The sequence below is a fragment of the Hyaena hyaena genome, unplaced genomic scaffold (genome assembly GCF_003009895.1).
Source record: "Hyaena hyaena isolate Hyena2069 unplaced genomic scaffold, ASM300989v1 scaffold_210, whole genome shotgun sequence".
Lineage (NCBI taxonomy): Eukaryota > Metazoa > Chordata > Mammalia > Carnivora > Hyaenidae > Hyaena > Hyaena hyaena.
Window position 1 is genome coordinate 1747012 of NW_024080841.1, and position 22040 is coordinate 1769051.

Below are 22040 nucleotides of genomic sequence, written 5' to 3' on the forward strand. Positions count from 1 at the left end.
ACAGTGGCATGGCAGGTTCGGGGCAACTGGATAGAGAGCCTGAGGCATGCACAGGGCTGTGGAGGCAGGAAGTCCGAGCTCCAGGACAACACAATGGCAGCTCCTCCTGAAAGATGCCCTGCAGCATCTTTCTTCTGGAGGTTCATGGCAGCTATGGCTGTTGGGACGTCTGTGGCAAAAGCTGTTGGTGAACTCTGTGGAAAAGGCTGTTGGGGTCCATGCCAGTGAAATTATGGGGTCCTCTTCTATGAAAGCTAAGGGGAATCTGTCACTATTGCGGGGGCTGTGAGGTACTCAGTGGCAAAGGCAGGAGGGTTCCCTCTGCAGAGCAGGCCACAAGGGAGATGGCAGCAAGTAGCACCTGCTACACAGCTGATTGTGATAGCTCCCACTCCTCTTCTTTGTCCTAATCATCTCCAAATGTCTCAACTAAGACAATATCCCCAGTGATATTTTTTATGCGATTATTCATGTTTTGCTACACTGTGTTACAGCAGATTCTCAATGGAACTTGAGCTCTTCCATGGTTATTTTTGTTTGTGGATAGTTGTCTAATTGCTGTGGCTGTGGTGGTCATGTGAGGAGACAAAGGCCAGGATCAAGTACTCCGTCATCCTGCTGATCAGCAATGATTTTTTTTTAATGTGACCCCAAAGTCTTAGGCAACAAAAACAAAAATAAACGAGAGGGACAATGTCAAACTAAAAAAGTGCACAGCAAAGGAAACAGTTGACAGAATGAAAACGCAACCTATGGAATGGGAGAAAATATTTGCAAACCATCTATCTGATAAGGGGCCAATATCAAAAATATATAAGAAACTTCTACAACTCAATAGAAAGAAAGCAAACAACCAGATTGAAAAAATAAATGAGCAAAGTACCTGAATAGGCATTTTTCAAAAGAAGATATACAAATGGCCATAGGTACATGAAAAGGTGTTAAACATCACTAATCATCAGGGAAATGCTAATCAAAACCACATTGAGATATCACTTCACACTTGGATAGAAATTATTGAAAAGAGGTAACATATTGGTGAGGATGTGGAGAATGGGGAACTTTCCCACTGTTGATGGGAATGTAAATTGACATAATCATTATGGAAAATAGTATGGAGGTTTTAAAAAATTATCATCTGATCCAGCAATCCCACATCTGGGTGTTTATCCAAAGGAATTGAAATCAGTACCTTGGAGATATCTGTGCTCCCACATTCACTACAGCATTATTTACAATGGCCAAGATGTGAAAACAACCTAAGTGTCCTCTGACAGAGGAATAAAGAAATTATGGTGTGTATATACAATGTGATATTACTCAGTCTTAAAAAATGGTTACACTGCAATTTGCAACAACATGGAGGAACTTGGAAGATATTACACTAGGCAAATAATTCAAATATGGAAAGAAAAAAACTGTATGATCCCACTTATATGTGGAATCTTAAAAAGAAAGTCAAATACATGGAAATAGAGAACAGAACAGTGGTTAATAGGTTCAGGGAGGTGGGAGAAATGTGGAGATGTTGATTAAGTGGTACAAAGTGGCAATTACATAGGATGAATTTTTACAGATCTAATGTACAGAATGATGACTCTAGTTAATAATTCTATATTGTATACTGGAAATGTGCTACAAAGGTAGATTTCAAGTGCTCTCACCACATACCAAAAAGAAAAAAATAGTGGGGTGCCCAAGTGGCTTAGTCAGTTGAGCATCCAACTCTTGATTTTAGCTCAGGTCACGATCCCAAGGTCATGGGATTGACCCCCCACATCAGGCTCCGTGCTGAGTGTGGGCCCTACTTAAGATATTCTCTCTCTCTCGCTCTCTCTCTTTCTGCCCCTCTCTCCCACTCACACTCTCTTTCTAAAATTAAAAAAATTAATTTTAAATAAAAATAAAAGGTAAATACATGAGCAGATGAGAGTAAGAATTTATTTCTTTATTCTTCACTTCTGTATCCCAAGGCAATAGAAGTGCTCTTTGCATATAAAAACTAAGATAAGTAAATGTTCAGTAAATTTTTCTTCAGATAAATATTACTTCTTACTTTTCTCCATATAAATTTCTTTCTAAGCCCTGTCCAGTTCTAAGAGTCAAAATTATGATAATCTATTAAATGGGAGAAGATATTTGCAAATGATATATCTGATTAGGGGTGAGTATACAAAATACATAAATACCTTATATAACTCAACACCAAAATAATAGTAATCCAATTAGAAATGGACAGAAGACATACACTGACATTTCTCCAAAGAAGATAACTAGATGGCCAGCAGACATGAAAAGACACTCAGCATCATTGATCATCAGGGAAATGCAAATGAAAACCATAATAATACCTCACACCTGTCAGAATGGCTAAAATCAACAATACAAGAAACATGTGTTAGCAAGGATGTAGAGAAAAGGGAACCCTCATGCTCTGTTGGTGGGAATGCCAACTGGTACAGCCACTGTGTAAAAACAGTATGGAAGTGCCTCAAAAAATTAAAAATAGAATTACCATATGATCCAGTAATTCTACTATTGGCTATTTACACCCCCAAAAAAGCACTAATTAAAAGAGATATATGCACCCCTATGTTTATTGCAGCATTGTTTACAACAGTCAAAATATGGAAGTAACTCAAGCATTCATCAATAGATGGATAAAGAAGATGTGGTATATGTATACAATGGAATATCACTCAGCCATAAAAAGAATGAAATCTTGCCATTTGCAACAACAGGGATGGAGCTAGAGGGCGTAGTCAGAGAAGGACTAATGCCAGGTGATTCCACACATATGTGGAATTTAATAAATAAAAAACAAATTAAAAAAGATAAAAACCAGACTCAGCTATAGAAAACAAACTGAGGGTTGCCAGAGGGGAGGTGGGGGGTGGGGGTGAATGGGTGAAATAGGTGAAGGGGATTAAGAGTACACTTACATTGGGCACCTGGGTGGCTCAGTTGGTTAAGCGTCCAACTTCAGCTCAGGTCATGACCTCACAGTTCGTGAGTTTGAGCCCCACATTGGGCTCACATTGGGTTCTGTGCTGGCAGCGCACAGCCTGCTTGGGATTCTCTGTCTCCCTCTGTCTCTGCCCTTCCCCTGACTGTGCTCTCTCACTCGCTCTTTCTCTCTCTCTCTCTCTCTCAAAATAAACAAACTTAAAAAAAAAGAAAAGAGTACACTTATATTGATGGGCACTAATATAGAACCGTTGAATCACTCTACTGTACACCTGAAAATAATAGAACACTGTACATTAACTGTACTAGAATTAAAATTAAAAAACCAAGGTATTTCAAAGGATCTTGAGATTAAGAGGAGCCTGAACATCTGACATATGTTTACTTTTCCCTGAGGAAAGTGATTAAGAAATCAAACCTGGGCCCAGTCTGAGTATTTCTTTTCCCAACAGAAGGCGTTCTGATGTAATTGCCGTCTTCTGGTGAATGAAAAAGTCATGCTTTTACAATGTGCCCACTCGTAAATGCACAGTGAAGAGTTCTAAAGAAAGACATTAACTCAGACCAACATAGAGCTTGTTCTGCTTTCCTGAATCAAGGGTCATATGCAGATAACATTAGCTCACATGTTCTGGCTTTGTATTTCTAAGGAATTTCTGGAGTAGTGTGGTGCGTAAAACATAAATCAATGGCACAAAATGGAAATGTACACTTTAAGGAATACATGTAAATACCTGTGAAGAGAGAGCTCTGGGAGGAGACTTGAACGTAACTGGCATCCACGTTCTGCTTCCCAGTCCCAGGCACCTCCCTCTGCCAAAGGATGACAGGCTAGGGACCCTAGGAAGCGGGCTCTGAAACAGAGCTTAACACACAGATTGTAAGGGAGTGCTCTTGAGGCCACCACCTGCGGAAAGGAAGGGAAGAAAATTCAATTAGGTTGAGAATAGTTGGGCTGTGCTGGAGTCCCAAAGAAGTTCTCAGCTGACCTCACAGACAGCTCAGAGCTGGGATGGCCCTATAAGAGTTGGAAGTGGTGGGGCTGGACCTTTATAATTTAAATTTAATCCTGATCAGTCACTGTATACATCTGCCCATGGCAGGAAGTGAATTTTTCTTCAACTGAGGAAATCTCCAGTGAAGGCTGGCCTCTGAGGGTCACCAACCAGCAGCACTCACAGCAGCTGGAGGAAGGAATTCTTCATTCTTAAAAGTGGGGTATGGGTGTCGCAATGGAGCCTGTACCACATTGCCATCCTGACTTCAATGGTAACTGCATTTTTCCTTTTTTCTTCCTAGTCTCATCACATAAGGTAAAGTGATATAATTTAATTTTGCCTGTTTTTGAAGCTTAGGTGAGTGGAATCCTCTTCTGTACATATGTCTTTATGACTCAGTCATGTTGCCAAATCTTAATTCAGTTTCATTAATTCCTTTCCATTGTTGTACACCCTGTTTTAACGTACCACAGCATGTTTACCCATTTCATTATTAATGGACATATGGGTTGCTCACAACTTGTGTCTGGACTCTGAACACAACTTGTGCTGTGAACATTGCACATTAATGTGTATTGTATCCTGGAGATCATGCACGTGAGTTTGCAGGGGATACACATGAGACTGAAATTGCTGGTTCGGGATATTTGTATTTTTAATAGAAAATGCCAGAATAATTTCTATTTTCTATTAGAATAATTCTAATTTTTACTCCCTAGAGCCATGTTTGTGAGTCCCCATCGTTCTCTCTCTGTTTCCCTGGGAACAGGTTCAGTAATGCTGCAGTAACAGCCCCTAAATCGCAGTGGTTTACAGCAACAAAGGTTTCTTTCTCAGCCATATTTTGTATCCTCCGTGGTGAGTTGGTCCTAATCACTGCAAGATTCCAGCCAATAGAACAGTCTCTATCTATAATACTGCTGTTCTCTTAGATCTTTTTATTTTTCCAGAAACATATTCATATCATCTACAGAGATTATATTACTTCTTCCGTTCCCATTCTTCTGCTTCTAAAGCTTTCTCAACCTAACTGCATTGGTGTTTTATGTATTTTAAGGCTATACTATTACATGCCTACAAATATATAATTGTCTTATCATTAGGAAGAGACCCTAAGCCAGTCAGCTCATCAACAGACTGGTGGCTGGCTGTAGATACATGAACCAGCTCAGCCATAGCTTTCTTCAACTTATAATCACCCCCAAACTAAGACAACAATCATTTATTCATTTCATTATTCTGTGGGTTGACAATTTGTATTGGACTGAACTGGGTGCTTCCCTTGTCCTCAGCCGGGCTTGCTTCTTTTCGATGCCTAAGGTAAGAGATGAGGTAAGAGATGTAATTTGTGTGTAGAATTTAGAGAGACTACTGGGGGCAAGAGATGTTCTTCTCATCCCCTGCCTCCTCATCCAGAAAAGACCAAGTTCCAGAAAAATGGAGTGAGTTGCATAGGTCACCAGGGAAATCGCAGAGGGAATCAGATACTGAATTCTGGTGCCTCGGTCTTGGTATTTCCCATAACACCGTAATCCCAACTATGAATCGCCAGCTACATGGAAAACATACCTCTGGGACTATTCAAAAACCAAAGGGATAAGCCAGCAAGAGATATCAAGATGGCAAAAATTTAACAAAGTTTAACAAAATTTTAATAAAATTGAATAACAAAAATTATTCTAATTTTAGGTTACCAAATGATTCATTGCATGAGATGTGACTGTTCTAATATTAATTCCTTCATCAGAAAAACCAATATCCCCAAAACAGTGCATAGTGATGATATGATAACTGATCCAAGGAAGAAACTAAAAACATACAAAACTTTTTCCACTTGGCTGATGGGGCACTGATGTCCTGGCATCTGTAACAAATGTAGAACATCTACAAAGCAGAGACATTTTCTAGAGTGAGAGGCATGGAATGAATCAAGCATTGTTGGGTAATTGGGGGGTTCATTTCTTTTTTTTAAAATGTCTTATTTCTGAGAGAGAGAGAGAGAGAGAGAGACAGCATGAGCAGGGGAGGGTCAGAGAGAGAGGGAGATACAGAATCTGAAACAGGCTCCAGGCTCTGAGCTGTCAGTACACAGCCTGATGCGGGGCTCGAACCCACAAACCGTGAGATCATGACCTGAGCCGAAGTCGGACGCCCAACCGACTGAGCCACCCAGGCTTCGAAAACAGTTACAAAATCATGACTGAAAGGAAATCAGCTGGGCCCTGTGCAGGGCAGGAAGTTCCAAGGTGAAAAACCTCACAGTCTAAGGAGACCAATAGGCAACTGATGTAAACATGGAAAAAAGGCAAAAAGAGAAACATGTCCAAGCTACCCTATGGGAGGTAATGACTAATTCCTTCTTGAAAAGGGATAATCAGAGGAGTTTTCACAAAGGCAATGAGAACTGAGCTGGATTTTGATACAGATATCTGGTACATAGTAGATGCCTATGAAATACTTTTCAAACAAAAGAATTAAAAGGGTACTACCCACAAAAGTATCACCAAAGGCAACAGCATGGACAAATGGGATGTAGAATTTCCAGAAAACTATACCTGTTCTACTTAGTGTTGCTCAAGTGAAAACTTGGAGGGACAGAACAACTGTCACCATGGGTAAGGCTGGTGCGAAGACCCAATCTCTGAGGCCTTGGATCCTGCACTAATGCTTCTGTGTGTGTCCTATTGGATTGGGAGGCTTTGGAAATTTGGAAATGATGCAAAGGGACATTCCTTGTAAAGGCACTGTGATGCAGATGCACCCTCAGGGAACCCCTCAACAGAGGGATGTTGCCCTAGCTGCTGGGGGGAACCATTGGAAGACAGCCCTCAGCTGGGCCCCTTCAGAGCTGTCTCACCCATGAGTGTGCCCTTCTTGGGGTAGCCCACTTCCAATGGCTAATGTAGGCAGAGATTCTGCATACCTTGAAGCAACTCTGACAAGACTTTTAGTTCAAAAGCTCCCTTTGGGGTTGGCCAGGGCTGTCCTTAAGATTCCTTGCCTCACAGTTCAGCTTTTCTTTCAGCCCATTCCTGCTACTTCGTCTCCCAGACTTGGGCCAGACCATAAGCCCCAGGGCTGGGAGGGGAGCATCTGAGGTAGACAGCAAAATCAACCTCCTTTATGTCAAGCAGTAAATTTCTCTCTTCTGTCTCAGTCCATCCTCCTCCCCACCCCATCTTGGGCTCTGACCTTCAGAATTCTCTGACTTTCAGTGGCGGCTTATGTTTTAAAACAATGTAGTAGAGCTAAAGGAGAACTAACTGTTCAGGGGATCAAAAGGAATTCAAAGCCAGTTTCTGTTAGGTGCCTTGGTCAAGGCACTTCATCTTTCTGAGAATGGGAAGAACAAGGGGAAAAGTTAAAAAGAGCAATGCCAACATCCAAGATTTAGTGGTAGGAGTAGGTAAATACATGAAATAATGTTGGAAAATATCTTATAATTTGAATATTATCTAGAACAATAGATCACTGTTTCTAATCCTTGGTCAGATTGTCTCTCTACCTCACGGCTTTTCTTTCTTTCTCTTTCTTTGTTTCTTTCTTTGTTTCTTTCTTTCTTTCTTTCTTTCTTTCTTTTTCTTTCTTTCTTTCTTTGTTTCTTTGTTTCTTTCCTTTCTTCCTTTCTTTCTTCCTTTCTTCCTTCCTTTCTTCCTTTCTTCCTTCCTTTCTTCCTTTCTTCCTTTTTCTTCCTTTCTTCCTTTCTTCCTTTCTTTCTTTTCTTTCTTTCTTTCTTTCTTTCTTTCTTAACATGTTTTAAATTTACATTTTAGTTAACATACAATGCAATATTTGTTTCAAAAGTAGAATTCAGTGATTCATCACTTACATACAATACCTAGTACTCATCACAACAAGCGCCCTCCTTAATACCCATCACTCATCTAGCCCATCTTCCACCCCTCTCCCTCCATTAACACTCAGTTTGTTATCTATCATTAAGTGTCTCTTGTAGTTTGTTCCCCTCTCTTCTCTTACAGCTTTTCAAGTAAACTGTCTGCTTGGGTCAGAGATGCTCAGAAAAAGGGTTAGATCTTTTAAATGCAAGGAGAACTGCAGTTGGACCTTATAAGCTTTCCAAGGATGGGAACAACCAACACCTGAATGACTCCTCCCGACACTCCTCTTATTGAATCTTTGCCTTTGGGTTCTCAATTTCTAGACACCGAAAGGGCAGAGTAGAAATAAGAAGTGGAAAATAGATCACAGCTCAAATCACATACCATTCTCAGGATAGATATGCTCAACCCCTTTATGGCCAAGCAGCTGAGATTATGCCTAAAAGAGAGAAATGCATACGCACACCGGCACAACAAGCAGCTCTTTCAAACAAGACGGAACATCTGTCGTTTCATTCCCATCATGAAAATGCATTAGCCAAAATCAGTTACAACAAAGTGTGTTAAGGAAGGAAAAAGAAGATAGTATTCCAGGCATTTCTGGATTATACCAAAATGATTGCCTTTGGAAAAGATTATACATGATCTTAATTTTTTCCATGTGCCTGTGTTTTACAAATTTGCTGCCATCAACACATAGTTATCCTTTTGTGATCAGATAAAAATAGTTGTCATAGAAATAGAATAAAAACCTTAATGGTTCTGTGATTATTTTGTATAAAACTACCTCCTATCCCATCTCCTTGTCACTGGGCTGAGAGCAGGGACAAACAGGATTCTATTGAACCAGGAACTTCCCAGAGAGCAAGCTCCTCTCTGGGTCCCTGGGGGCAACCACCAGCTGCTTGTGATCCATTATAGGCTGAATGTTTACGTCACCTCAAAATTCATATGCTGAAGCCCTAACCCCCAATGTGACTTCATTTGGAGATACAGTCTTTAGGAGGTAATTAAGGTTAAATGAGGTCATAAGGGTAGGGTTCTAATTCTGTGGAATTAGTGTCCTTGTAAGAAGAGACACTAGCGAGGGGTGCCTGGGTGGCTTAGTCGGTTAAGCGTCCGACTTTCGCTTAGGTCATGATCTCGCGGTTCGTGTGTTCGAGCCCCATGTCGGGCTCTGTGCTGACTGCCAGCTAGGAGCCTGGAGCCTATTTCAGAATATGAATCACACTCTCTCTAACCCTCCCCTGCTCACGCTGTCTCTCTCTCTCTCTCTCTCTCCTAGAAATAAATAAAAATATTTAAAAAAATATTAAAAAAAAAAAAGAAGAGATACTAGAGAACTCACGCTCTCTTTCACTCCTTCTCTCTCTTCCCCCCCATCCTCATTCCTTCGCTCCCCTTCTTACTCCTTCCTTCTCTCTCTCTCCACAAAGGAAAGACTATTTGAGAACAGAGTGAGAAGACAGCTTTCTCAAACCCAGGAGCTCTCTTCTTTTTTCAAATTGTCCACACTTTCTTCTTAGACTTCTAGTCTAGTTTGGACTTCCAGAACTATGAGAAGTAAGTGTCTGATGTTTAAGCCACCGAGTCTGTGGTATTCTACTATGGCAGCCCAAGCTGATTCATACATGACCTCCCCCCCCAAGGCCTCACGTCAAGCACCCTCAATATCTAGCAACTCTAGAATTCCATGTAGTACCCACTTCTGCCCTGTAGCTGGGTCCTAGCTAGAGACCTGGGGGATAGAGCCATGAAGCCAGAGGAAGAGCTCACAAAATCATATTTCCTCACTATTTATACGGAAAACCTTTTCATCCAGAATGAACCTAGACCCTTTATTTCATATTTGCATTAAAAACATCAGCTTTAATTGTTGAGCCACCAAGTTTCAAAGCACAAGAGTCATTGTAATTGATGACAAAGGTTTAGTCCCATAGCAAACTCACTGCTTTCTCTCCATTATCTGCTATGTCACAAAATATAACACAGATTGCTGTGAGCAGGTATCACACACAGTTTCACACCAAGTGACTTAATCAAAATACCTTTATTTTTACACTGAGTAGCAAGGATTAAATATTACATGAAAAATTTCCAGACCCCCATTTTGACTAACACTTCCATGTTCTCTTAGCGACAAACAAGAATTCAAGTTTCAACTCCCATCCAAATTAGTTTTATTCACTGCTTCCATTGAGTTTTCTTTGCTACAGAGCCAAAAAAAAATTTTAAGCAATGTTATAGGTCAAGTTCAAGTTTCTTTTTCATTCAGTTCTAAGTCCTTTAAATACTTGCAGGAAACTTTCAGTTAGTGTTCTGAATACTAGAATGCAGTCCTTCTCAAGTGACAAATCATCTGGCCCAATTCTTCGCTGGTAGGAAAAATTTCAGGGGGTTAGGAATCTGACCTATGAGATTGTAGAGTGAGCTACGTAACTTATGAGCTGTGTGGTACTGTCTGAGGAAAGGTAATCTCATTCTCATCAGCTATGGAAACAGAAGCAGCTGCAATGAGGTTCTGCCCTACAGGGCTGTTGGGACACACCGTGCCTCACACTCTTCCTTGGTTTGGAATCGGTTCGCGTTGCCCCCGCAGCTGCCATACCAGAACTGTTGGCAGGCCTGCTTCTCCTTGTTGTAGTACCAGTTCAGGGTGTAATTCTGGCACCCACCTTCCATTGGATCCAGAAAACAAGGGCCTGCAACAAAACAAATGCAGAGAGAGCTGAATTTCCTGCATGAGCATGACAGCAAAGGAACTATTGTTTGGAGACACAGACTGGGAATGAATCCTATCCTCTCCACCAACTGTGTGAGCCTGAGCTTATCCTCTCTGAGCCTCAATTGCTTCAACCATAAAAGCAATTAAGAAAAACCCACAAGTTTTTTTTTCTAAGGTGGCACAGAACATACATGATTATTTTGCACAGTACCTAGCATATGGAAGGCACACTAGACAATGCATAAATGAATGAGCGAACAAATGAATAAAGCTTTCTGATACCAAGAAACTCCTCACCTGCTTATTATACTCATTTCCCTCTTTTCCAAACCTTGCTTAATCCCAAGCTCTACCAGCCTTCTAATGGCCTAACAAAAATGCAGCTTATTTATTATTATTATTATTATATACCCTGACACTTGCCCAAGAAGTTAAGACATCTATTATAAGAAAAACATGATGTTCCTGGAGAATAAAAATAGTACTGAGATCAACAAGTTACAAAAGAGCAAGATCTGAGATGCTCTGAATTTTAAATCAGACACTAATTTCTCCACATACGTAACTTCTGTCTTCCAGAGAGAACCAATTTCCTTTGATAACACTTGATGTCACAGAAAAATATTCTTGTCTGAGTCTGACCATACAGCATAGAATAATATCTTCCTCCAGATAGTTTCCCCTGGGCCTTCTAAGCACCAGCAAATAAAGAAGATAATTTCTTCAGAAAGCAAGAGGCTAAAACTCATTGTCTGTTCCTTGGAAGACATCTCCCATTGGTATAATCACCACAGACTAGTTTTCTTGAAGGAGTGACCAGATGTGCTGGACCCAAGGGAAAGAAATATATTCTTAGCGGGGTAAAGATTTGATCATGGAAATTGTCCATGAGAAGAAACCAGAGCAAATGCTTCTCCAAAACTTGTTGGAGCCAATAGGAAAACACTCCAGTGGTGAACTTTTGGCTGTACTCTGTAGATTAAATAAATAGACTTGAGACTCAGCATCAGCTGGTGCCCTCTAAACTAATGAGCCAAGGATTTGTTTAAACCGATCATTCACAAAGCAAAAATAAACTACTGGGACTCATCAAATAAAAAGCTTCTGCACAGTGAAGGAAACAATCAACAAAACTAAAAGGCAACCTATGGAATGGGAGAAGATATTTGCAAATGACATATCTGATAAAGGGTTAGTATCCAAAATATACAAAGAACTTATAAAACTCAATACCCAAAAAACAATCCAGTTATAAACTGGGCAAATGACATGAACAGACATTTTTCTAAAGAAGGCATACAGATGGACAAAAAACACATGAAAAGATGCTCAACATCACTCATCATCAGGGAAAAGCAAATCAAAACTACAATGAGAGGGGAACCTAGGTGGCTTAGTCATTAAGAGGCTCAGTTGGAAGAGGGGGGGAGGGGGGGATGGGCACGGAGGAGGACACTTGTGGGGATGAGCATTGAGTGTTATGTGGAAACTAATTTGACAATAAACTATTTGTAAAAAAAAAAAGAGGCTCAGTTGGTTAACCATCAGACTCTTGATCTCGGCTCAGGTCATGATCTCATGGTTCATGAGTTCAAGCCCTGAGTCAGACTCCACATTGATAGATGGAGCCTGCTTGGGATTCTCCCTCTCCCTCTCTCTGCCTCTCCCTAACTATGCTCTCTCCCCCTCTCTATCTCAAAATAATAAACTTTTAAAAATAATTTTTAAAAAAAGAGTCTAATTCTTGATTTCAGCTCAGGTCATGATCTCACAGTTCATGAAATTAAGCCTCGCGTTAGGCTCCATGCTAACAGCATAGACCCTGCTTGGGGCTCGCTCGCTCTCTCTCTTTCTCTCTCTCTCTCTCTCTCTCACTTTCACTCTCACTCTCTCTCTCTGGCCCTCCCCCACTCACATGCAGTTGTGCTCTCTGAAAATAAATAAAATAAACTAAAAAAAATTACAATGAGGGGTAACTGGGTGGCTCATTCAGTTAAATATCTGACTCTTGATTTCAGCTCAGGTCATGATCTCACATCTGACAAGTTCAAGCCCCACATTAGGCTCTGCATGGTCAGTGCAGTGCAGTGCTTAGGACTCTCTCTCTCTCCTCTCTCTCTGCCCCTCCCCAATTCTTTCTCTTTCTCTCTAAATAAATAAATAAATAAATAAATAAATAAATAAATAAATAAATAAACTTTAAAAACCTACAGTGAGATATCACCTCACACCTATCAGAATGGCTAAAATAAACAACACAGGAAGCAACAGATATTGGCAAGGATAGTGAGGAAGGGGAATCCTGTTGTATTGTTGGCGGGCATGCAAACTGGTGCAGCCACTCTGGAAACAGTGTGGAGGTTCCTCAAAAAGTTAAAAATAGAACTACCCTATGACCCAGCAATTGTACTGCTAGGTATTTACCCAAAGGCTACAAGAATACAGACTTGAAGGGGGTCATGTACCCTGATGTTTATAGCAGCATTACCAATAATAGCCTAATTATGGAGAGCCCAAATATTCACTGACTGATGAATGGATAAAGAAGATGTGGTGGGTATGTATATATAATATATACGTATATATTATATATACATAATATATATGTGTGTGTATATAACAGAATATATTATATGTAATAGAATATATGTATAATAAAATATTATTCAGCCATCAAAAATAATGAAATCTTGCCATTTGCAATGACATGGATGGAGTTTAAGAGTATTATGCTAAGTGAAGTAAGTCAGAGAAAGACAAATACCATGTGATTTCACTCATATGTGGAATTTAAGAAACAAATGAATATAAAGAGGAAGAAAAAGAAAGGAAAATCAAGAAACAGACTTTTAACTATAGATAACACACTGAAAGGAAGATGGGTGGGGAGATAGGTTAAATGGGTGATGGGTGTTAAGGAGGGCACTTGTGATGAATAGCAGGTATTGTATGTAAGTCCTGAATCGCTAACTTCTATACATGAAACTAATATTACACTGTATGTTAATTGGAATTTAAGGAAAAACTTGGAAGAAAAAAATAGATAATTCATTTCTCTTAGTCACATTGTGGCTTTTGCCTTTAAAGCCCTACCCTTGCCTTTAGTCTGGGAGACAAACAAACAGGGGTTGCTTCTTCTAGATTATACTTCTAGAAAGTGCCATCCAGAAGAATTTCCTGCAATGCAGGAAATACTCTATCTTTGCACAAAAATACCCAGTGTCTATTGACTATTTGAAGTGTGGCTATTGCAACTAAGGAACTGATTGTTTTGTTTTATTTAATATCAAATTATTTAGTTTTTAAATGTTTGTTTATTTTTGAAAGAGAGACAGAGACGGAGCAAGAGCAGAGGAGGGGCAGAGAGAGAGGGAGACACAGAATCTGAAGCAGGCTCCAGGCTCTGAGCTCTCAGTGTGGCTGACAGTTGGTGCCCCAAATTATTTAAATAGCCAATGGGGCTAGTGGTTGCTCAGTGCACCTAAAGGGGTGTAAATCCTTGATGCTATATCTCTGAGATATTCTTTGTAACCTGACACTCAGGGAGCCTCAGTCTTCAGTTTTATTTTATCGGTAGGATATAGCATAGGGGGGGGGCAATAAGTGTTCACACAAGCAATTATTGCTAGCCCCCCAATTTTACATTTACATTATTTTTACCATGAGAATTAACTTTCATCTTCTTAGAAAGATCCTACCTCAGCATTACTCACACAGGTTCATAAAATCCCAGAATGAAGGGGAAAAAAGGGGGAGAGAAAGAAGTTTGTTGGATAGGTATGGGTCTGTCTCCTTGTATATATATCTTATAATGTAGCCATACCTGGAGGGGGGAAAAACAAAATATAGACCTGTGTGCTTTGGAGAATACACTGAAATTGAAAATATACCAAGATCTGCCTTGTTCTGTGAAAAGAGAGGACACTCACTCAATTCTTCACAAGTAGGTATAATAAATGGTTGCCGGTGTTATCGCAGATTTCAGCTGAAGACGTCATGAAAATTTAATATTCCCCGGGGCCAGAATAGGCTCTAAGTAAAGGTGAGACTTGACCTGAGTAGTAAAGGTGAATAGATGTGGTATAGGTGGATACCGTAGACAGGATGCAGAAGGGCTGGTGAGTGAGCACCTCTGTGGTGACGTGGGATAAATAACAGGACATCAGGGGCAAATAGTGCAAAAAGCATCTGCAGGTAAGTGGCAGCCAGTGAGGCCCCAGAGGACCGTGGCAGGGGTGTGATCACAGAGGCATGTGTCCCTTACTGAGGCATGGGAACATTATCTTCTAAATGATGGGGAAACACAGAAGATAAGAAATGACATGGCCACATGTGCAGGAATATCAGAAAATGAATTTGGTGATCAGATTGGAATTAGACAAATTAGAAGAAATGAAACCAGATGGAGAACTCCATGGTTACATTTGAAGTGAAAGCCAAGGTGTCAAGAAGAAGATACAGGAAAGGGGGGTGGACCTTAGAGATGCCAAGGAGGAAGTCACACCAAGATCTGGTCACCAGCTGGAGGTGGGAGGTGAGAAGAGAATGACAAGCATGATGTCTGGGTTTTGACTTTCCATTCCTGGGCTGATGCTGGTGCATTCCAGTAAAGGAATAGAGGCAGAGAAAGTATGAATGGGAAAGACAAGTCCAGCTCATTGAATTGAATTTGTTTGAAATGACTGAGGGCATGTGCCACCATGCAATGTGGAGGGCAGATGAATACATTGGTCTGAAGCTCAAGAGAGTGCAGGTAGAAGATACAGATTTGGAGCACAAAGGGGAGAGCCGAAGTCATAGCAAGAAAGCTCACCCCAGTGCATGTGCACGGAGTCCTCAGGGGGCTGACCACAGCTCCTGGGGGAGAGTATTGCTGGTTCATCATGAAATTAACTAAGCCTAAATTTCTGGGCCCTTCACCTGCATAAGCCTCTTCTAAAGAAATACTTTGTACTTGATTGTAAGAATTTGTTTTCTTAAAGAGAGGCTTAAATGTAGCCATTGTATAAACATCAGGTTCCATAAAACCTGGATCCCCCCCCACCCCGTGAGGATGGACCTGGGAGGAGAAGTCCACAGGATGTGCCAGTCAGAAGTGGAAGACCGAGATAAGAATACTCTATCTGAAGCCAAGAGAGGATAAGATTTGAAGAGGAAGGTAGTGGTTAACAGTCCCCAAGGAGCCCAAGTCAGTGAGGCCCGAAAGAGCCCTCTGGTCTCTCTTGACAGTTTGGAACACACTTGAAGACAAGGGCTCGCTCTCTTCACTGAGTGGACGGCTGGAGAAGGTGTGCAGCCAGCCATATGGGAGGTCACAGGAAGCTGCAGCTGGCCACCTTTATTTCTTTCCGAAGCAAAAATAATAATTAAAATAAAATAAGGGCACCTGCTAGAGGAAGAGGCATGGGGGAAGGAGCTTAAGGAGGTGGTGAAGGTTTAGAGTGCCGTTGGAATGCAACAGGAGAGGAACTGGCCAGAGCCAAGTTACAGGATGGGTGGGAAATTTGGAGGAACTTCCGGCCTCATTGTTTGGCTGTGAATGGGATTCAATTCGATGACCAGTAAGCTCTCCTCCAACTCTTTCACTTTGTTGAATGTGAGGGAAAGGGAGCCGTAGAGCAGTAGTTCTCACACTTGGTTGCTCAGTGGACTTGCTGGGTAAGTTCCACACCCAGAAACTGACTGAATCGGTCTGGAGTGAGATCTAGGCATTGAGAATTTTTAGATTCCAAGGTGGTTCTAGTTTACAGCCAAGACTGAAAATCATCACTGCCTTAGTAAGATTACCTGAGGATATTATATACTGGAAATATAATAACTAACAAGATAAGTTCTTCTATGCTCAACGTTTGGCCTAAGGAGGTGAAATGTTGCTGTCCATACCAGGAGTACCAATTCCTAGATCTGTCTGGTTTTGGTATTTCCCTTTGGACATGTGTTTGCATTAGAATATAAGAGGTAGGATATACCACTGATAGTTAACTTGTATCCCTCTATGTGGCAAACACATGCATTATCAAATTTTATTCTTAAAATAATCCTATGAAGTAAATATTCACATAATTCCCATTTTACAGATCAGAAAACTGAGCCACAGAGGGATTAAGTAACTTTCCCATGGCCACCTAGCTAGTAGCTCTAGATGGTGAACCATCTAGGCACATTCAAAACTTCTGGGCAATTATCTTTCATTTAATCTAAGCAGGACTGACCCCACCACTCACTAAAAACCTCTTTCAGCTACCTTTTCCTGCCTTTTCGAAACTTCAGAGTCACCCTGCACCCCATATCTCTTTCCAGTGTGTTCACTGTTTTGCTTAACTTGCGATCGCATGGAAGAAGTAGCATGGCATTTGCATTACTACCTACTGTAATCAAAATTGATGCCATTTTTCTACTGTTTTAGATGGATCCAAAATTTTCCTTAAACTTGGTCAGTTTATATGTAGCCACTCATAGAGGAAGGAAACTTCTACTTTCCTTCAAGGTCAGGAGTATGTTCACCACTTCTGCAATAGAACATTGTTTCTGGCAATGAAGTAAACACTTCATAGGGTCCATATCCTTAATACTCTCTGAAATAACTGCTGTTCAGCTCCAACTTTATAGTCAGAGGAAAGTTAGCCTTCATGTTTTCTTAAATTAATTTCCTTAGTTGTGTACATGAATTTGTGCATTTGAAAGGAAAGTGTATTAAAAGCCAAAATTTGCATGCAAACACTGCACAGGAATATTTTTTTAAAATAAAAACAACCTCAGGAGCAAGGAGTCGTTTGGTTTTTAGCATAGGCAGTACCTGAATTTCTTTTTTTCCCAATTCGTTTCTGTTTTGCAGGCATTTCTTGTTCATGTCCTTCAGCATCGTGTCTGTTCTTCTGATAGTTTTCTAGTGCTTCTTGCTGAGTTATAGATTTCACTATGGCTTTTCTATGCTCCTCTCGGAAAAAGTCTGTTGTTTCGAGTGCTTCCAAATTGTCAGCAAAGCCAGATATGCTAGACTGGCCCTTGGGCAACCTGCACAGAGACAATCCATCACAAACTACAAAACTAAACTGCAGGAACTGGAAGTTCAGTTCCAAGCTGATACTGGCAGGCTCAAAAAAACTGTAGGTTTGAGCATTTCCTGATGACTTTGGCATCCAGTTAGCTATGTTCTCAGGTTTGGACAAGTATCAGAGAAACATGTTTAGCATTATTAATTTTGCCTCTGAGACATGATATGAGAGGCTGGGAGGGTGTAGTGGAATGGAGAATTTGTTATTTTTTTGCTTTTATATATTGATGGGCCCTTTAAATTTTTTATATTGGCCCTATATTACTCTTAACGTTAAAGAAATAAGAAAAACCATTCTGCCCCTGTGGTTTAGGTCAGGTCAAGGACTGGCATTGTCTGTGACCTTTCTTTAGGGACAGAGTCTCCTGCAGGGGACAGAGATATGAGACAACGTCTGCTCTGCCTTCAGCCTACCTCCTGAGAGACCTAAATGATTGTAGCAGAGTGTCCCCTCGGTTTGGCCCCCCACATTTTCTAACGAGCTCTGGAGATGGGTACTGGTTTGCTCCACCTAAGAACAAAATGAAGAAGTAAAACAAGTCAAATCAAGCATAAAATAACATGAAACTTAAAAATAACATACACATATAATAAAATAAAGCATAAAAACAAAATGTTCTCCATTAAGACATAACATTTAAAAGATAAAATCAAATATGCAATAAAACAAAATAAAAAGCATAAAAAATAAAATCAAACAAAACAAAATCCCAAAAGTCCCTGACATAAAATAAAACATATATATATAAAAGAAATTCAAATAAAGCATAAAATAAGCACTAAAATAAAAGCAAAGAAAAACCAAACCAAAAAACCCATAAAATTCATCCTATCACATAAATAATATATAATAAAATCAAACATAAAATATACCAAAACATAAAATTAAACCTAACAAAACAAAACATACAAAAATAAAATGAAATTGGAACAGACTAGAAAAATGATTCCCTCAGCCTGCTTGTCCCTCAGAGTCATTAAGCCACCAGCTGTCTATTATCATTCTCTCCTGTGCCTCCTACAAAGATAAGGAATCTGAAATTCAGAGTTTTTCAATGATTTTCTAGGGTCACACATCTCACTTGTGGTAAAGCTATGACTAGTACCAGTTCACTGATCTTTGTACTTCTGGAATCCAAGAGGCGCAAATGCTGTCAGTACTTCTAAGATGTCCATGAGACTCCCTTTATTCCCTTAATGATGAAGGCGCAGGCATCCCTCAAGGCCCCAATGGCATGTCATACCTCCTTATAAACGGAGAAGCTAATGTCGCCCTGTAAGGAGAGTAAGGCCTTAGGTGTCACAAGGAGGAACCCGGCACATGACTTGTCTTAGACTGCACATTGGTAGACAAAGCCCAACACAAGCTCCTGAAAATGTGATCGGGGTGATACCCACACCCAACCCTAACACTGCATTATCGTGCTAGGGACACAGACTCGGTACTGACTGTCTATGAATTTGGTTCAACTAGTTCTGACTGGAAGTGGGGCTACTAGAAAAGGGGGTGTGGAAGAATCTGGGTCGGGACCCACTGCCACAGTGCCCCTTCATCTTCACGGTTAGCTACATCCACCAGGACAACCCTGGACGTCATCCTGTCTCCTCATTTCCTGGAAAGTCTCTGAAGACCTCTGAAAATAAATGTCATCCACTCATTATTCAAAGTGTGGTCCACGGGCCAGCAGCATCTGGATCACTAGGAGCTTGTTAAAAATGCAGAATGTCAGGCTTCAACTGAGACCTATTGAGTCAGAATCTACCTTTTAACATGATCTGTGGGAAGTAGATGTGCGTATTAAAATTCGAGAAGCAAGGTTATATGCCACCGGATTCTAGAGTCTGTATTCCTGGATATAGGATTACCAATAACTATGCTTTATATGTGTATAACACTGGTGCTTTCAAAGCCCCTCCACACCCATATTTGAATGCAGGCTTCACAAATAAGGAAGAGACTGTGACTCACATTTGGGTAAATGAGAAAATCAGAAGATTAGGTGGAAACCTGAGGCCTCTCAGCCACCAAGTGAGCCACCAAGCCAGCAGGCTTGGCACAGTGTCAGGGCAATGATAACTCAGGGTTTCCAGGCACACCTCAGCAAGGTGAAGGGTGCAACGGGCACCTGCTTGTCCAAATGCCAGGCTCCGGTAAGTTCCTCTCCCCACCCTACCCCACCCCACCCAGGGCATCCCCAGTGCTTACTTTTTAGGAGGTTCAGGAAGGCTCGTGTGAATCCCTGGGCATAGGCTACTTCTGGGCCTGAGATTCCCTCCAGGTGCAGCAGGTGCTGCTCAGAGGGGAGGCTGGCCACCCCAGTCAGCTCGGCCAGCTCATGGGTCCCTACACCGGGGCCCAAGGCCAGCACAAACAGGGTGATGCCCTTGCACTTGGCCTCCAGGGACAGAGTCCTTAGCTTCTCCTGGTCCCAGCTGCTGGTCTCGCTGGCCACGATAGGGAAGAGGACTTGCACCCGCCTGGGCAGAGGGGCTGCCAGGAGCACCTTCTCCAGCGTCCATTCCAGGGCGTGGCCCAGGGCAGGAGCTCCCCGTAGAGGGCCACCAGCGGCCTCCCGAAGGTGTCTCTGCATCTGCAGCCGGTCGCCGTAGGACGTCAGGTGGAAGCCCTCAAGCACAGGGGGGCGCCCCGCACCTGGCCAGAAGCCTGGAGTTGTGTGCATCACCAGGGCCACGCGCGACCCATGGGGGGACGTGCTCGGCTGTGCAGCCACCTCCAGGTCGTTGAGCATGGCCTCCACTAGACTCAGGGCAGCACGATACACGTCAGCTCCAACGCCATAGGAGCTGTCCACCACGAATGCCACGTCCATGTCCACTGCCGGGGGTCCTGGCGCACTCGGCATGCACTCTGGGGCTGGTCTGCACTCGTCTGGAGAAGAAGCACCAGGAGAGGCTGGGGTTACCACGCATCCCTTTCTTTTCCACGCAAACACATTCCCAGACTCTCGGTAAGAATAAATGCTGCTGAGCTCTACCCGCATTGTGTTAACAAGGCGATGGGCACTGTAAGTAAACGTGCCCATTTTTCAGAAGAAAGAATTAAGACGATCTGATCCCACACTTAATGTTTTTAAACACTAGGCCACAGCATTCTAATCTCTAGGTTCACAGACACCTGCCCAGTTCATTCCTGGCTCTCTTACTTGGACGAATTATCCAGCCTTCTTCCTACCTGTTTCCCCATTTGTCAGATGGGGATAATAATAAAAATAATAGTACCTACCTTATGAGGTTGTTTGTGAAGTTTAAATAAAAAGTGAGTTATGCCTGGTGTATAGTAAGAGTTCAAGCTCAATAAATACCAGCTAGGTTTAAGCTTCTACAGGAGAAGGAACTGAGGCCCACAGAGACCATTCGATGGATGTGAAAGCAGTTCATCAACTGTAACATATTCTACAAATGACAGTTACTGTATTTGACTTGACCAAGTTCTCAGAGTCAAATTGCCCATGGCAGTGTCTGGTCTAAGTGTGGATCAAGTAGAGGCAACAATTAAATCTCCTATCAATTTCACCTATACGACTCATGCTGGCGCCAGATACCATGGGTGTGGATAAGAGCTCTTGACACTTGGGCATGCATGGACGCAAAGTTCTCTCTGGCACAGATTAATATGCGGTATAGTGATGGAACCTGGAGACGCATAGACATTGGATGACTTGCCAATATCCCACCAGTGGTCAATGGCAGTTCCAGGCTTAGAATCCAGGACTAATTTATATATTTTTAGAGAAGGAGAAGGGGCAGAGGGCGAGGGAGAGAGAAAATCCTAGGCAGGGCTACCTCTCCCATAACCATGAGTCATGACCTGAACCAAAATCAAGAGTTAGAAGCTTAACCCACTCAGTCACTCATGTGCGCCTAGAACCCAGGACTCTTGTGTCTTGGCTCAGAGGTCTGTTTTATACACTAAGGGGCCAAGCCCAGCTATCTGCAGGAGCCGGGTAGCACAGGTAAATAAGAAGAGCAGATCAAGGATAACACAATAGGGATGAAAGGGACTATGGGGCACTCACAAACTTGCCCCATCAAAAGAGGTCAGGCACAACTCAGTTTGGGTTGACTGTGGCCACAAGGGAATATGTATCTGTGATTCTCAAGATGATTCCTCAGAAAAAGTGGAAATCTGGACTTCATAGGAAATTTCCAGATTCTAAGATTCTACACATATCAAGCAAATACACATCTGCAGGGCAGACCTGGCCTGCGGCCACCAGTTAATTCATCCAGTTCTAAAGACATCAGTCCTATTAGAAGTACTGTCTGGGCTTACCGTAACAGAGAGTGCAGTGGGCCATGTGCTCCACATCCTGTTGACTCTCAGTCTCCCAGACAAACATGTGAAATCTGTTGGTTCCATCCATCTAATCCAAACACATACAGAAATTTATCATTAGCTAAATTAAATTTCAAGCCATGTTTTTCACGCGTTATTC

The 22040-nt window shown here is 41.7% G+C and overlaps 1 protein-coding gene across 2 annotated transcripts in view; it reads right to left on the reverse strand.

Annotated features, from left to right (window-relative positions):
- Positions 1-9835: 9835 nt before the first annotated feature.
- Positions 9836-22040, reverse strand: part of LOC120238480 (collagen alpha-4(VI) chain-like) — a 124597-nt gene continuing 112392 nt past the window's right edge. For both annotated transcript variants that reach the window (XM_039242232.1, XM_039242231.1), the window contains exons 33-37: positions 21878-21968; positions 19790-20473; positions 17998-18094; positions 17326-17543; positions 9836-10506 (exon numbers count right to left, since the gene is read on the reverse strand). In XM_039242232.1, coding sequence (XP_039098163.1) covers positions 10331-10506; positions 17326-17543; positions 17998-18094; positions 19790-20473; positions 21878-21968 — 1266 coding nt within the window. In that variant the 3' untranslated portion in view covers positions 9836-10330. The remainder of the gene's footprint in view (positions 10507-17325; positions 17544-17997; positions 18095-19789; positions 20474-21877; positions 21969-22040) is intronic.